The sequence below is a fragment of the Sinocyclocheilus anshuiensis genome, unplaced genomic scaffold (assembly GCF_001515605.1).
Source record: "Sinocyclocheilus anshuiensis isolate Anshui unplaced genomic scaffold, SAMN03320099.WGS_v1.1 scaffold1371, whole genome shotgun sequence".
Classification (NCBI taxonomy): Eukaryota; Metazoa; Chordata; class Actinopteri; order Cypriniformes; family Cyprinidae; genus Sinocyclocheilus; species Sinocyclocheilus anshuiensis.
Window position 1 is genome coordinate 816,189 of NW_015539833.1, and position 15,656 is coordinate 831,844.

Below are 15,656 nucleotides of genomic sequence, written 5' to 3' on the forward strand. Positions count from 1 at the left end.
GCTACTTGCTATTGCTATTCAGAAAGGTAATTACAGAAAGGTGATATTTCTCATTCTTGAGAGCATTTTATTGGATAATAAATTTGTCTGAGTGCAATACGAGTCATCGATATATATATATTTTTTGTCAATTTTAACAGAAGATTGTAAATGTTCAATGCATGTACTTATTATTTTTTTTTTTTTACTTTTAGAAGTAAACTAGCACACAGGTGACCCCCAAATCTAAATATATTCTGATTGGCTGTGATTTTGTGTAGCACATTGTGGAGTTTCAGGATTTTGTAGATTTTGGAAAGCTCCATCCAGGAAGCATCTGTCTCCTACATTAATGGTATAATTCATATTCCAGCAGAATACTCTGGATAGGTTTGCCTGGCATACGCTGAGATTTATACCTGGTCTTCGATCAATATTTAGGTATCTGAGATGGCATACATCCATGGAAAATGGTGCTCAGGCTGCTTATGCATTATGGATTTAGTTTGCAATTATTAGAGCTATTTTGAGAAGTAACCTAACTGCATTAGACCGACTGACTGATTGTTTCTCAGCTTGATCTGTATCTACACAACCAAGATGTGATGTTAGTTACGAACTCATTCTGAGATTGAACATTAATTCAAAGCTTCTTGGAAATCTGATTGTTGCAGCACATGACGCCTTTATTTACACTTCTGTTTTTCCATCTGGCATTTAATGGACAATGCACCCAATCCCAACCCAAGGGTTAGGCTAATTTTCTGAATCTTCATCAAACAAAAGCCAGTTTTATTTTGGTTGGCCCAGGACTTGGGCCCGTTCCCTCTCCTATCCCATTATCTCCGAGTTAAATCACAGAGAGTCAGGAAAACAAGACCTCGTGCACGTTTGCATACTCCTCCACCGTGTCTCGCCTTGTTTGCACACAGCCCATGTTTTGTTTGCTTTAGTCGGGACAATAGTCACAAAAGTACTCCTTCAAAAGTATCTAACAAGGGGAGGTGCCCGTCCTGCGTGTGAGCCGACTTTCAAGAGTTCGTTGAAGTGCTCCCTAGTCATGCGTGGGTTGGGAGAAGTCATTTGTTCTCTGGGGATTATTGTGCGAGTGTGTGTGTGTGTGTGTGTGTGCTCTCAGACTGAGGGTTTTCACTGGCTGATGCTAAATTGAAAAGCAGTTGTGTTGAGGTTAACTAGCTAATTCCCTAACAATGTGGCGAGGCCACATTTATATGAGAGGTTTTGCTCTCAGACTGAGGGTTTTCACTGGCTGATGCTAAATTGAAAAACAGTTGTGTTGAGGTTAACTAGCTAATTCCCTAACAATGTGGCGAGGCCACATTTATATGAGAGGTTTGTGCGTAATGTGGTATTGTCCTACCTACAAGCAAAACAGTGCGACAAAGGCTTTATGTGATAAAAGAGTGAAGATGTAGGGTTGCTACAATTGATCCCGCGGTCTTATTGAGATGTATTCACTCTTGAATCTGTCAGAACAGGTTTTGATTTCTTGCACCCTTTGAGAAGTATGTTTACTTAAAAGTATCTCTGCAAACTGCACAAATAACAAGCACAGAGACAATTTTTGTGTCTTGTCTGGTTATATTTCAAATAAATAGTAAGAAAGTGATCTCTGGAAATAACTGGAAGTTGTTTTTTTTATTCTTTGGAAACAGTGATGCCTCAAATCATACAGTCTTTTGAGGACATGTGTGCTGTTATTTTTTTCTTAGCGATTAAACTTCATTTTAAATTAAACCAATATTTTATAAGCCTGTATTAAAGAGGGACCTGAGTTATATTTTGTGACCAGAACATCATAGAGACGTTATTGCAGTATGCAATAACCCAGGTCACTTTAGTAAACATAGCAATGTGCTAAAAACACTGTATCACATTCCACTTTAAAGGTTGAACATATAATTTTTGCAGGGCTAATGGCACCAAAAGTAACTGTTTCCAAACATACAGAAGACCACAGTTCTCTTGAGAAACAAGCTTTATTGACCGTTTTCTCAATTTCATATTGTTCGTTATTTCAGCCGTTTCATAGAAATGTTGGATTTATGTATTTGGTTGGTGCTTTTATCAAAAGTAACTTACTGTACATTATGATTTTATGATTTTTTGCATTCAAACCCATGACGTTTCTGGCTGTAAAGAATTTTGATTAATAATTTTGCAAAAAAAGATTTTTTGAAGTTGTAAATAAATAAAAAAATATTGTAATACATTTGACTTTTTTTCTGCTTAAACGTCTCCTGTTTAATTTAATGTGTTAATTCAAATGTACTGTTAGTTTCTGAGTGAAAATTGTTTCTACACCATTTTTTTTTTCAATGTGTGTGAATGCTATAAGCAGCACACTAGAAATTGTACACTTCACATGTAAACATAACAATATGCTTGTGATATAGAAGTGGGTTTATTAAGACACTACACTTTTCCTTTCATTGAATTCTATTCATATGCATGCAAATGCTGGAGCCCAGATAAACAAGCTCATGCGAAGAAGTTTAGCATTTTGTTGCATTCCAAACTTCAATTTTAGTGAACTGTGAGCTGCAAATTTGAATGAGGTGAAGATGCGTCACTAATAGAAGATTGATGCGTCTTGCTGAATTAAAATAACATAAACTTTAAAGCTGCAGCATTGTAGGAGAATGGAGGAGGTTGTATGTTTTTGCAATTTATTAATTTTTTTGTTATTTGGGCTTTTTAAAAAAAAAAGATGCCGCAGAGCATGATGTCATATGAAGAAATTTTGTGTGCTCAAAGTCTAGTGCATTCGCCTTTTAATGGAGACCTCTGTCTGTGCATGCAACTATTGACTGTTTATGACGTGTGCAGAGCAGAAAGCCACATCTTCTGCTATGTTAATTTGCTTTCAATCGGTGTAGACTTCAGTCTCTTTCCCACCCTCCCCCTGCTCCGCTTCCTCTTTTCTTCTCATCTCAATCCCTAACTCTGGGCCGTAAAGCTCAGGCTTTGTTGCTGTGAGTGTGAAACTAGGTCACTACCCAGCATCTGAAGTAGCTCCATTCACCATAGCCACTCTGATGTTGCAGGTATGGTTTGTGAGCTCACACGTATACACGCTCACACGGTAACAAACACACATGCGGCAGCGTATCACCGCTTCACTCAAACATTAACCTGAGCCTCCTGCCCTGCAGCGAGGGAGAGAGAGGGAGCGGATTGTTCCACCCCTCCATCACAAGTTCTCCCGCAGGTCTCATTCTCCCCTCGCCGCAAGTTCCTCCCAAATCCAGAGTGGCAGCCATTTACGTGCCGTATACCTGTGTGAATGTGCCAGCAAAACACCGTCTGCACATGCCAGACAAATCCCACCTCTTCAAATGCCTACTTAAAAATGACTCTGGAACTTGACATATATCTCTCTCTCTCTCTTCTCCTGCTGCTCCATTTTTATTTTTGTAATAGAAGAAATAAATGTTTTTTAATATTTTGAGGGAAAAAATTTTTTTTTTTAAGTGCCGATCACTCATGCAAAATCGCCATGATTATAGGTGGTAGTTGCTTTGCATGTGCTAAGGTATTCTGAGCTATTCTAAACTAGCACAGCAATTTGAAAAGTTGAAATGGCTAAATTACATTTTTTTTTTTTTTTGGTAATAAATCTGTTCTCTACTTTGTGGTGATGCCAGTTATTTCTGTAGAGCATCCAAGGACATGTTTATGTATTATTATTCATATTTAAAAATACAGTTTATTTATTTTTTTATTTTTAATTTTTTTATATATTATTTTTTTATTTTAAAGTATTGAAATTATATTTAAATGTATTTTCAATTTTTATTTTGATAAAATAAAAATGAAGACAAAACAAGATATTTATTTATATTAATACAGTTTATCGTTTTTATTATTTTATTTTATCTATTTATTTGAAAGAATTAAAATAAAATATACATTAAAATAATATTTAAAATAATTACATGTATCTTCCATTTTTATTTTAATAAAATAAAAAAAGATGAAATAAACCAAGATAAAATTTTAAAATGAAATATATTAGTATTTTCAATTTTTATTTTGATAAAATAAAAATGAAGACAAAACAAGATATTTATTTATATTAATACAGTTTATCGTTTTTATTATTGTATTTTATCTATTTATTTGAAAGAATTAAAATAAAATATACATTAAAATAATATTTAAAATAATTACATGTATCTTCCATTTTTATTTTAATAAAATAAAAAAAGATGAAATAAACCAAGATAAAATTTTAAAATGAAATATATTAAATCTTTTAATTTGATATTTATTAAAATAAACTTGTATTTAAATAAAAATGTTTTTATATATATTTTATTTCAATTAAAAAATATTTATTTATTTTAATTTTATGTTATTAGTTTAGTTGCTTTCTGCAGTTTTATCATTGTCAATAAAAATTCTGATCTGATTGCCGCATGATTTGAGGTATCATTCATGTCTGTAGCACCAATGGTGCTGGACAAGTTATGTGCTAATACTGTTCAAACCTTAGTGATTTGATCAGAAGACCAGAAAGCGCCCCTACTATACGTTTGCAAGAAAATTGCAGTCCTTTCATTTGTGCTTTGCTTTTGAGCTGCTGCTTTTCTGTTGTTTGTCAAGGTAGCACTAGCATGCAGTTGGCCAGTTTGATTATGTTGGAGAATCTGCCTTCCATAAATAACCGAGTGAGAGCGAGAGCTGGCTCAGTATGAAAACAAGGAATAAACAAGTGTTCATTCATATGCTTTCTGCACTTCCAACAAGGTTGTGAAGATCACGGATGCATGTGTTTGGCACGTAGACGCCGGGCTGGCTTTAAAGTTTAATGTATGTGACTGTGTTTGTGTCAGAATGCATGCTAATGGAACGTTGTCTGTGTGTTTGGTCAGTGGACGCCGCGCTACCCGCTGATGGGTCCACTCCAGTGGAATGTTTGACCTTTCAGTGGCGCTTTGAAGTGGCCAGGTCCTGCTGTGAGAATGAGCCCTGCATAAGCCACAAGGTGAACGTGCAGCGTGATGTTGAGAAACCCTGCCAAACCTTTATATAACCTCCACACAATGCAAAACTGTGAAAGTCACTTCACAACCAATCAGCAACGTCTGTATAATTCTATTGTAAAAGTGCAGTCTGTCGATTGTTATCAAAACCTACTCTCAACCCTTTTCACTTTTAATCCTGTGTTGTCTGTTAGGAAGCATCCTTGTTGCCTTATTGTCTTGATAAATATTGTATTTTATTCTCAACGAGCTTTAAATCCCTCGTCCGTGCATCACCTCAGGTTGGTGCAGTTCCAGTGCTTATGTATCACGTTTGTGTTTGTTTTATGGTTCACATCTGTCAGAATGCAGCGCTGCATATGCCGGTGATGTGGTTTTCTGGGGCATTAATGGGAGAGATGTTTGAAGTTCTGCTGCTCTGCTTGCCTTTTGCAGATGACAGCTGGTGCACTGCTGTCAAATTTCTTAATGCCATACTTTGAACTTAAGCTAGCACATGAATCAGAGTTGGTAAGGTTAAATAAATAATAATAATAATAATTATTATTATTTTTATTAACTTATTCATATTGATTCATTCATAATAGTAGTAATAATAATAATAATAATAACAATAATATTTTTTTTATTTTATTGAAATAATTCTGCTCTTATGGTACCAACTATTTTGTAAAGTGTCTTTTTTATTTTTTATTTATCTTATGTAAAAATACAAAAGAAGATTAAATCTTTTTCTATTATTTATTCATATTGCTTTATTTCTTATTTATTTTTCAGTACTACAGCACTCATAATTTTAAATTATTTTATTTTTTTATTTTTTTATTTTTTGTGAGATTTGAGGTGTAACGTGTATGTTCTGATGCCAATGTTCATCCCTGAGAATGATTAAAATAAGGTCCCTCTTTCACTCATTCTCTTGCTCTCTCTCTTTCTTTTAAAGCCTTTAGGGCAGGCTTTCCTCCATTCGTTCCCCTGTCCTCTACCTCTCGCTCTCTCCATCCACCCTTCACTTCCTTCTCTTGTTTGTATCGTTACCTTGGGCATGTGGCATGTGCCATGAGAGTGCTTCATTAATTGGGTTTGGTTACATTAAGCCCCAGAGCTAACAGGCCGTCCTGCCAATATCACATTCCATTTATAACCTGCCGCTCTAGACTGGGGGCCTCTCTTTATTTAGGATTAATGGGAGAGATGTTTGAAGTTCTGCTGCTCTGCTTGCCTTTTGCAGATGACAGCTGGTGCACTGCTGTCAAATTTCTTAATGCCATACTTTGAACTTAAGCTAGCACATGAATCAGAGTTGGTAAGGTTAAATAAATAATAATAATAATAATTATTATTATTATTGTTATTATTGGAAATGATTCTGTTCATAAAATATACATTTATTAATAACATCAATACTTATTTTGTAGAATACCTATTTAGGCGGCTCAGTACTGGGGTTGCTCACTTACTGGGGCTTTAAAGGGCCAATATATCAAATTGAGTGGGCACTGTGTGTGTGTGTGTGTGTGTGTGTGTGTGTGTGTGTGTATTCATCTTTGTTGTTTAAAGGTCATGCATTCCTACCAATGGGATGAGAGAATGAATGCGAGTATGAACACCTGGCTGTGTGTGTGTCTGTCTGTGGGCGAGAACTGTTTTGGCTGATAGTACAGGTTGTGTTTCTATTGAGAACCGGTCTTTTGTGAAGTGTTTCAATAGTCCAAAACTTAAAGCAAATGACAACAATTTGTAGTTTTTTTGTTTAGTTTTTTTTGTTTACTCTGATTTTCTTGTACAGTGCTTTAAAGGAATTTTTGGGGTGTTATTATTGGAAATGATTCTGTTCATAAAATATACATTTATTAATAACATCAATACTTATTTTGTAGAATACCTATTTTTATTTTTTTTATTTTATATATTTTATTACAAATATTCATAATAAAAACATTTATTTTATAATTGTATTATATATGTGTATATATATATATATATGTATTTTCAATAGTCCAAAACTTAAAGCAAATGACAACAATTTGTAGTTTTTTTGTTTAGTTTTTTTTGTTTACTCTGATTTTCTTGTACAGTGCTTTAAAGGAATGTTTGGGGTTAAATATAGGATATCTTTGTGTCAGTTTACAGCAGAAGATAATTCCTAAACTCATTTTATAATATCGATAATTCAATCATTTTAAACTCAGTCTTTAATTATTTTATTACTTTTTCCTTAACACTTATTTATTTCTTTATTTACTCTGACTCTATAAACTCTGATTTTGGTTGTATTTTTGCATTTGAAAGTTAGTCGCCTTTCTGGTACAGTGCTTTAAAGGAATTTACAGTGTTCAATAAGTTACCTTTGTGCGAATGTCAACTTACTGTGGAAAATAATTTCAACTCATTCCTCTTATTATCACTATTACAATACACACTGTTTCCAAAGTATAGCCATAAGAATTTAACGTAATGCTGACATAGACTAGATGAGACAAAGAAATATGATAGAATCACTTACTAGACCTTACCTGTTCAAAATTATATGCAATATTTCAACTATTGCTTTATAAAAACAAAGGATTAATTGAAAATTCTGTGGTAATCGTCATTATGCTAAAAATGCTTAGTGTGGAGTATTGAGCAGAGAACAACCTGACTTGTTTGAACCTACCTGCCCATGCATTTCCTCTTTCATTTGCTTTTATTCATGTGCGGGCATCTCTCTCTTTCTCTCTTGTAGGTAAACAGTGTGAATGGATTTCACCTAGATTTGTAGCTGTATGGAAATCTGTACGTACCTGCCCATGCATTTACTCTTTAAATTGCTTTTATTCATGTGCGGGCATCTCTCTCTTTCTCTCTTGTAGGTAAACAGTGTGAATGGATTTCACCTAGATTTGTAGCTGTATGGAAATCTGTCGTTAGTGCTTAAGTTGCCAACTCTTCAAATGTTTGCAAAACACCTCTCGCTCTTTCACACAGCCGCTTTATTGTAGCCACGGGCATGAGGAGTCCTCATTGCATATAAATTACAGTAGAGGGAAGAGATTATTATAAACCACCCCCCTCTCCCCAACACCACAGAAATGAGATAATTGAGTGGAGGACAAAGGGCTGGTGGTGCGAAGAAAACGCTTGTTGCTAACATTGACAATGTTTTGGGCAACATAGTCTGATTGGAAAAACACACTTCTGCCTACATTTTTGCAAAACTCCAAAATTTTGTCTGTACATACAATTTACTGCAGTTTTCATTGGGAATAAACACTAGTGGCAATAAAATACCAACAACTTTCTGTGGCTTTCTGATGTAGTAAACTTGCTCGGTAGCGCACCTGGTACAACATTGCATTTGCGACACGAAACGCTCGGGTGTGAATCTTGTGAAACACAAGTCGCGATAAAAGAGCTCAAACAATTGTAAAAGCAAGCTAAAATATCATGGTTTCTTTAATCAAATGCATTATCTCACATTTTCTTTTGTTAACACTATTAGTTAGGTTTAGTATAGGTGGTACGTCATTTTCTAACACGATAGAGCGTTTAGCTTTTAAGCACCACTGCTGCAATACATAAAACAACCAATGTAATGAAATGTAGCCAAATTCACATAAATCAATTTAGGATAAAACGCTTTTAGTGCCCCACTCACTGGACATTTCACCTTTAAAGTAGAACTTTCTGCAAAATGATATTACGTGCAAGAAGCAACGTAATATAATTTTGCAGAAATGTCGCCACAGGCACGTTTTTTCCAATGAGCCTGGGTCGGTTTTGGGAAGGAAAGCAGACGGTGCTTGGATGATTGCAGAACTGGTTTTAGGATAGGAAAGTCATGTCTGGATGGTAAAACTCTTTCTGGGAAAATTCAGAAAAGGGTTACCAGCTGGACATTAGTCTTCAGCGTTCCGTGCTGATTGGTTGAAGTAGCGGTGCTTTCATGGAGAGGTTGTTGAACTGAACAGTGTCCATTTTGTCTCCCAACTCCAAATTTTGCTATTTTCTGAACTCTAGCTTTTCCCTCTTTCCTCTGGATTTTCTGCAGGCCCTCAGCCAGCTTGAGTTCTGCACAATGAAATTTCTTTCAAAACCACATCTGTGGGGCTCTAGAGGCAGGCTTGGCCAGACCTGCTTATAAAATCCTAAATGGACATGCTTCTTTTCAATCGGCACCGCCTCTTTGCAAATATGAATAGAAGGACCCAAGCCTATTATTTTTCTTCATAATAAAAGAGAGAACGGGGGAGGTAAGTCCATGCTATATCCTGCCACCCTGGCCTGTGAAAACTCTGAGGGATCCTTGGGGATAAATCCCCATGGCACCATCCGACCCGGGTTCCTGTGGTCAGCTGGGGTGTCCGGCCACTTCCTGGTCGGGTTGTGTGAAAGTGTTTTTAATTTAATACGTCATTGAGCCGGGTTGGGAATGGGGTGGCGCAGCTCGTGATCTCAAACCACCTGGAAGGATTTGAATGGCCTTGAGTGGCGGTGAATCACTCTGCGTGACTTTTATTTAAGACCACGGAAAGCCAAAAGCACCAAGCCCTCTCTTAGTTTATTAAAGGCAACCACATTTTCGGAAAGCTAAATGTATTTTAAATTTGACATTTTATTGCTTTTGCCTTTTTTCGGAAAAGTGGATGCTTTTTGAGGTTGTGCCTCGGGGACCCCTGCAAATTGGCACAGCAGTCTTGAGGTTCCCTGCTGGAATTTTAGCTTCATGCAATGCGCCGAGATTGCAGTTTATTAAGAAGTTGAGAGAAATGGGCTCTGACAGCTGCGACTGAGAGGACCTAAAAGAGGCCCCGATCGAATAAGGTGGAACGCAAAGTGCCAACTCCCACTTTTCATAGCTGCCGTAAGTCGAGGACCCCGTATTGACATACTGGAGAGTCGTGGTGTCTTTTGCGTGATGCTTGCATGGACTCCTTAAGTTTTTCCTCCACTCCTCGGTATCTCTTTTTCTTCTTTACTCTGAGACAGAGACTAGGGGCTTAAATTAAAAATATGCCTGCCTCTTATCTCTCTCCTAGAGGAAAAGCCAGTAAGAGCTGAGAGGCGTAAAATGAAGAGGGGGTAAGGATGCTATCATGCAGTCTTCCAGTGAGGGCCTTTTTCAGTAGCTACTGGCCCCCAGTCACATATTAGTAATGAGGAAGAGTCAGGGATAAGGTTTCCTTAAGGTAGGATAAGACCATCAAAGCAGATGTTTTATTATTGTTTTTAATTTCTTAATATTGTTTTATTTTTTTTTGTACAACATTAAAAACAATTCTATTCTATTCTATTCCCCAGTTTCATGTTAAGCATGTGATTTCACCTGGTAATCACTATGTCTTATCATACAAATAATCATCGGCTTTAGGTGTAGGTCAACATTTCTGTGGCACAGAATCTGACCCATGGTAATTCTTGTCAGTCTGGCTCATGAATATTAATTAGGTACATAACATTCACCCAGTACCAATTGCAAGTTTGTTCGCTTGGCTGCAGATGGGACCGGTTGGCAGAGGCTTGTTCTTGGTGTCAAAATGGATATTTCAGCTAAATGCAGTTTGTTTCCTTTGTACTGAAGTAAAGCAACGTTTTTAAAATAATATGTTTAAGTTATTATTACCCAAAAAGCAGGGTGGAATAACCTTTGGAAAGTGGTTAATTATAATAGCTGCTATACCCCTATTTGATTTTGCCAAATACGACATACTCCTGGATCAACATCCTTGTTGGTCTTGGAACAACATTCCCAGCATATTTTAGGGATTCGTTTAGGGCTTGGGGTTTGAATAACATTATCAACCTAACATTTGCTTTGGTTTTATAGGGTTAGGGATAGGGTTAGGACTATGTTTGTTTTTCAAAGGATCCAGGAGCATGTCCTACATCAGTGAATCTCAACCTTTTGGTGTACCGGACCCCAGTCCAATTCAGAACCATCCTCAAGGACCCCCAGAACAAAATTGACTCATCTATGTATCATTTGTGAGGAAATACAGTCAAGTATAATTCAAGTTAGCTGACTTGTCCAGTATTTGGCCATATCATCAGCTATATTGGATTTTTCTTTCATGGGAACATGTCATGTCAAAATATACAAAATGTATACAAAAATTCATACTTTATACGGACCCCCTGGCCTTATGTCAAGGACCACTAGGTGTCCATGGACCCCTGGTTGAGAAACACTGTCCTACATCTGTCATTTTCGAAAGCATTTACTAATACAGAAATTTACAATTGTGTATCATCAGCTTACACTCAAGAATCCCAAAAATGCATTGGAAAATGTAGGCGTTTCTGATGTGTTTGGAACTCCGAGTGTTGTTGAAAGTTGTCAAAGCTCAGATCTTTCCAGAGAATGCCATTCATATCATCGTCCCCCCGCTCGGCTTCTGTCCCGTGTCTGGGAGACTCCAAAATAACGCCCCACAATATTCCCAGCATATTTTAGGGATTCGTTTAGGGCTTGGGGTTTGAATAACATTATCAACCTAATATTTGCTTTGGTTTTATAGGGTTTGGGTTAGGGATAGGGTTAGGACTATGTTTGTTTTTCAAAGGATCCAGGAGCATGTCCTACATCAGTGAATCTCAACCTTTTGGTGTACCGGACCCCAGTCCAATTCAGAACCATCCTCAAGGACCCCCAGAACAAAATTGACTCATCTATGTATCATTTGTGTCTTTGTGAGGACCAAATGCAGTCTAATGTATAATTCAAGTTAGGTGACTTGTCCAGTATTTGGCCATATCATCAGCTATATTGGATTTTTCTTTCATGGGAACATGTCATGTCAAAATATACAAAATGTATACAAAAATTCATACTTTATACGGACCCCCTGGCCTTATGTCAAGGACCACTAGGGGTCCATGGACCCCTGGTTGAGAAACACTGTCCTACATCTGTCATTTTCGAAAGCATTTACTAATACAGAAATTTACAATTGTGTATCATCAGCTTACACTCAAGAATCCCAAAAATGCATTGGAAAATGTAGGCGTTTCTGATGTGTTTGGAACTCCGAGTGTTGTTGAAAGTTGTCAAAGCTCAGATCTTTCCAGAGAATGCCATTCATATCATCGTCCCCCCGCTCGGCTTCTGTCCCGTGTCTGGGAGACTCCAAAATAACGCCCCCTCCCAAGCGCACACGCACACACTCCTCCCGCCCCGTGGGTTTACAGCAGTAGGTCTGCCGAGGAAATGGCACCCTACACCTGCCTCTCTGGCCAATTAGCTGGTCGGAAACAGCAACCTTTGCTCCCAAATTAGGACAAACCGCTCGTTCATGCCTATGGGAGTTTTGCCTGTGGCACGGGTGGGCCACTTCTTACCCGTCTCGCCTCTCTCGCAAGTTCTGTGGTTGAACATTCAATACAGCTTAACCTTAGGAACAGCATACAATCAATAACTGTTTTTTGCACTTTTCTCTCTAAGTGAGTTCATGTTTGTTTTTGCATTTAGATTGATTTCATAGGACATTTTAATCATTTTTAAAAATGCTTTTGGTTTGATCATAAGCTTCCTAAGTCCTCCTGGGAATTTCCCACTCAGTGAACAAATGTAATGTGTTCAAGTGACTTTGGTCAGAATAAATCAGATTTATTAGGTAATTTTTTTTTGTGTTTTTTTTACTTTTTTCTCTCGTTTTGCTCTTCCTAACAAATGTAGAACACTTTTTAAAGCTAGTGCAACTAAATGAAGGGCAAAGGATGTGCATTAAATGTGCTATTTCATTCTACCACACTGTTCAATGGTAAATGGATTTGCTCCTCGTAAACTTTTCTGGCAAACTTTATTGCTGTTTTTCATCAAAGCTACACCAATGTTATTTTAGTATCAGAGATATTATTGTAGTTTTTATTAATATTTTGAATTCGTTTTTATTTTTTATATTTTCCGTTATCATATTCATAGGTTTTAAGAATTTAATTTTTTTTAATGTAGTTTTATTCATTTTTATTTCAGTTTTAGTTTTAGTACATCAGGTTATACTAATTGAAAATGATGTTACAACTTTTATTTAAATTATTTTTTTTTTCATGGTTTTAATGTTTGTTTCAGTTTAGTTATCTATAGTAACCACGAGTTACACAAATATATACAAATTAAATGATATAGTGAAAATTCACGGTTACAGCTTATGACCGGTACCAAATTAGTTTCCACCATGATTCTAAAATTGATCCAAAGCCCCCAACTTTGACTTTAGGCTCAATGCAAATCCAGAGTTTGCCATTTACGATATTTTGCATTTTACATCTCATAAATACACAATTTTAGACATAAGACAGAAATAGATCATCTGTAGGCCAGGTAAAGGAGAAGCTCACCAATTATCTGAAAAATTGCTACATGTTCTTGAACACTGTGTACTTGATGCGCTTTTGTGGTGTGCTGAGCATTGCTTTGTGAGTCAGATCAGATCTGTGTGTGTGTGTGTGTGTGTGTTGAGTCCACTGCTGACGTGATTAACCCTGCTTAGTTCCACCGCAGACGGTCGGGGCTCTGTAATGAACTCCCTTATTCACTGGCTAATGATTGCCTTTGATCTTCAGCCCCGAGACCTCTGGTCTGCCTCTGCCCTGTGGCGTTCCCTCCCTCCCTCCCTCCCTGTTTCTCATTCTCTCCTCCTCTAACCCACACTCCGTCTCTCCCAACCCCCTTCTTTATTCATTCGTTTCTGCCCCAAAATACTGCAGTACACAATCCACACATCATCATTGGTGAGGTGCTCAACTTTGGTGGCTCATTGCCCATTTATTCTTAGTCTGAATGCCTCGGTCACATTTGAAGTTGTTACAATATCAGTTTTTCCCTCTGTGTTTTGCAGTCAAATAAGGTGCCAGTGGTCCAGCCGTCCCATGCCGTTCACCCCCTTACCCCTCTGATCACATACAGCGATGAGCACTTCGCACCCGGCCCACACTCGGGACATCACCCACAGGACATCAACTCCAAGCAAGGTAAACGCATTCAAACTGCACAAATACACTCCAGTTCATTGCACATTATTAAAGTCATTTACAACCACAATTTTAGAACTATGACTTAAAGACAGAAAACAGATAGTCCCACCTCCAATCACGTTTTCAGAGAAATCAATGTACAAAGTGGAATACTTTTAGTTGAGTCTGTACATTAAGTTAGGCTAAGTAATGTAACATAAAAAAATGGCATCACTTTTAACTAAAAGTATTTGAAATGCATTTAATGTAGTTTGACATTTTTGAGTAAAACAGAATATTCAGTGGGGAATTATGTAGAGTTATGTAGATTTTATTCTTTGGGATTTGACTGAATTGAAATGTAGGCTCTGATATTATTGGTTAATATTTTTTATTTTTACAAAAAAGAATATACATTTATTATCTTTTTGGTTACATCCACGGAAAAGACACGTTTTTTTGAATAGGCAAAGATAGCTATTATTATTATCATTTATAATTGTATAAATATTCTAAAAACAAAGGGAAACCAGATACAGTATGGGTCAAAATGTATTCAATTTTATTTTGTCCCTTAAAGGGGCATTTTCATTTTTTCACCCAAAATTGAAAAATCTGTAATTTTACTACACCCTCATGTCTTTCCAAACCTGCATGACTTTCTTCTGTGAAACATAATATAATATTTTGAGAAATGTCAGTGTTTTTATGTCAGTACAATGGAAGTCAATGGTGACCAAAACTGGATGCTTACCAACATTCTCCAAAATATATTCTTTTGTGTTCCACAGAAGAAATAAATGCTGGATTAGATAGACATGAGGCTGACAGAATGATTATTTTGGGTGAACTTTTCCTTTAAGTCTGTTTCTATGTGTTGTGATGTTATTTCCTGGTGTTTTAAGCACTCTTTCTCTATTATCACTGATCTGAAGAGACATTAACTTTATAAGCTAACAGCTCATTCTCACTAGAATCCTCTTTCCCCCAAGTCAGTGTAAAGAGGTGGGGTTAAAGTTTAAAAGGGCCGGAGAGATTCGTTGTTGCACGCGAACCCAACTCCATATGCGCTCCCTCTGGCTAAAGCTCACCTCTGTGGCGACCGGTGAGGGAGAGGGCAGGCAGGATGTGATGAAGTGGAGGAGGTCTGGAGAGCTATAAATAGCCTGAATAAGGCCGCATGCCACCAGCAGATTGGCCAGTGACCCAAAACTTGCTCTGTTTTCATATACAAACACAAACATGGAGTCACTTATTCATCAGACATAATACGCTGAGGGTGGAATTGAAAATAATACACTTACATGAAGAAAATGTAAGAGATTAGCCTTTTCAAGATGTTTTTCTGGAATATATGTGCAGTGTTTCATGATTTAATTCTTTCATTTAGTACAGAAAGTTGACATTAAATAAAAAATAGACCCTATTTACCACTTAAATACACATTCCTGATTCTACTGTGCACAAGTGTTTATCTTAAAATCTTTCATCAAACTCTGCCTCTTAAATGATTTTCCTTTTCCGCTGATGTCACCTAGGCTGCGCAGGAAGAGAAAATGATGTTAGCCAGTAGTTAACACAGTAATTCAATACCCATTTTAGTCCTTTGCTGTAACAGACTGCACAATTTGAGCTCCATGTGAAACAATGGAGAGAAAAATGATGAGTTGGAGATGCAGGGGTTGTTTTTAAACTGCATGTTCTTGCTGTGTGTGTGTGCGTTTGTGTGTGTGT

General features: G+C 36.9%; 1 protein-coding gene across 2 annotated transcripts in view; it reads left to right on the forward strand.

Annotated features, from left to right (window-relative positions):
* LOC107684275 (lymphoid enhancer-binding factor 1-like) overlaps positions 1-15,656 on the forward strand; it is a 36,681-nt gene that overhangs the window by 12,355 nt on the left and 8,670 nt on the right. For both annotated transcript variants that reach the window (XM_016480504.1, XM_016480506.1), the window contains exon 4: positions 13,808-13,940. In XM_016480504.1, the coding sequence (XP_016335990.1) occupies positions 13,808-13,940 (133 nt within the window). The remainder of the gene's footprint in view (positions 1-13,807; positions 13,941-15,656) is intronic.